General features: G+C 62.7%; 1 protein-coding gene across 1 annotated transcript in view; it reads left to right on the forward strand.

Moving 5' to 3' along the window:
• Positions 1 to 320: 320 nt before the first annotated feature.
• GOLGA7B (golgin A7 family, member B) overlaps positions 321 to 1,278 on the forward strand; it is a gene marked incomplete at its 5' end in the record, with an annotated part of 1,237 nt that continues 279 nt past the window's right edge. The window contains 3 exons of the mRNA XM_010143026.1: positions 321 to 446; positions 828 to 980; positions 1,120 to 1,221. Of these exons, the coding sequence (XP_010141328.1) occupies positions 321 to 446; positions 828 to 980; positions 1,120 to 1,221 (381 nt within the window). The remainder of the gene's footprint in view (positions 447 to 827; positions 981 to 1,119; positions 1,222 to 1,278) is intronic.

The following is a 1,278-nucleotide window of genomic DNA, read 5'->3' on the forward strand; positions in this document are numbered from 1 at the left end:
TGGCCCGTCAGGGGACACACACCCACTTGTGCAGCAGCCTGCGCAGGCGAGGCCGAGCACCATCCCGGGGAAGCGAGCTTAAGCACTCGCCCATGCCCTGAGCGGGGAGCTGCTGCAACATCCTTCCCTTGCCCCTCCAGCACCGAGCTGTGCTCATGCCGTGACACAGCCTGTGCTGAGTGCTCCCTGCCCTGGGGTGTGTGAGCCTGCAGCCCCTGACAGTCGGGGAGTAGCACTGCTCCCTGGGTCCCCAGCCTCCCAGCAGAGGTGTTCTGCACCCCATGGCAGTGAACCCCTTGGCTCACCCCACTGTCCTCCAGGTACACAGCCTGCAGGAGCTGCGGCGCAGCGCGTCCCTGGCCACCAAGGTCTTCGTGCAGCGGGATTACAGTGATGGGACCACATGCCAATTCCAGACGAAGTTTCCCCCCGAGCTGGAGAGCCGGGTAGGGAGCCTGGCAGGCTGACAGTGTGGGGGTGCCCTTGGTGGTGCCCTGTGCTCAGGGGAGAGGCAGGTCTGAAGGCATGGGGTCCCCACGGGGTGTTGTGTGGCCCTGGGCTAGCTGATATTGCTGGGTGCATGGAATCACAGCCGCCTTGCCTGGCCTGCAAGGGCTTGGCTGCTCCTGGGGACAAGGAGAATCCAGTGAAGGGCTGCAGGAGGTCTTGGCATGGGTGGGAGGTGGGCAGGGGCCAGGGAGCTGAGGCATCAGCTGGGCAGGAAGGAGGGGAGTCAATGCCCCCCAGATTCCCCTGGGGATGGGGACAGGGCAGTGCAGTGGGTCAGCCTCTTGTCAGACTCCTTTTCACTGCAGTTTCTGCTCTAGATCGAGCGGCAGCTCTTTGAGGAAACCGTGAAAACCCTTAACGGCTTCTATGCCGAAGCAGAGAAGATTGGAGGCAGCTCGTACCTGGAGGGATGCCTGGCCTGTGCCACTGCCTATTTCATCTTCCTCTGCATGGAGACACACTACGAGAAGGTGCTGCAGCTCAATAGAGGGATCAGGGATGGGCATAACCGTAGGCCTGGCAGTGGGCACAGGGATGGCACAGGGGGACTGGAGGCCAGAGCAAGCATCCGAGTTGGCAGGCCCTGAGTGTCTCTCTGTGTGCTAGCAGGTCCTGAAGAAGATCTCCAAGTACATCCAGGAGCAGAACGAGAAGATTTATGCACCGCGGGGGCTGCTGCTCACCGATCCCCTGGAGCGCGGCATGAGGGTCGTATCCTCCAGGCAGCGGGGTGCTGGGGGGTGGGGTGTGTGTGTGACAGGGCGGCGG

The sequence above is a fragment of the Buceros rhinoceros genome, unplaced genomic scaffold, assembly GCF_000710305.1.
Source record: "Buceros rhinoceros silvestris isolate BGI_N320 unplaced genomic scaffold, ASM71030v1 scaffold37599, whole genome shotgun sequence".
NCBI classification, from domain to species: Eukaryota; Metazoa; Chordata; class Aves; order Bucerotiformes; family Bucerotidae; genus Buceros; species Buceros rhinoceros.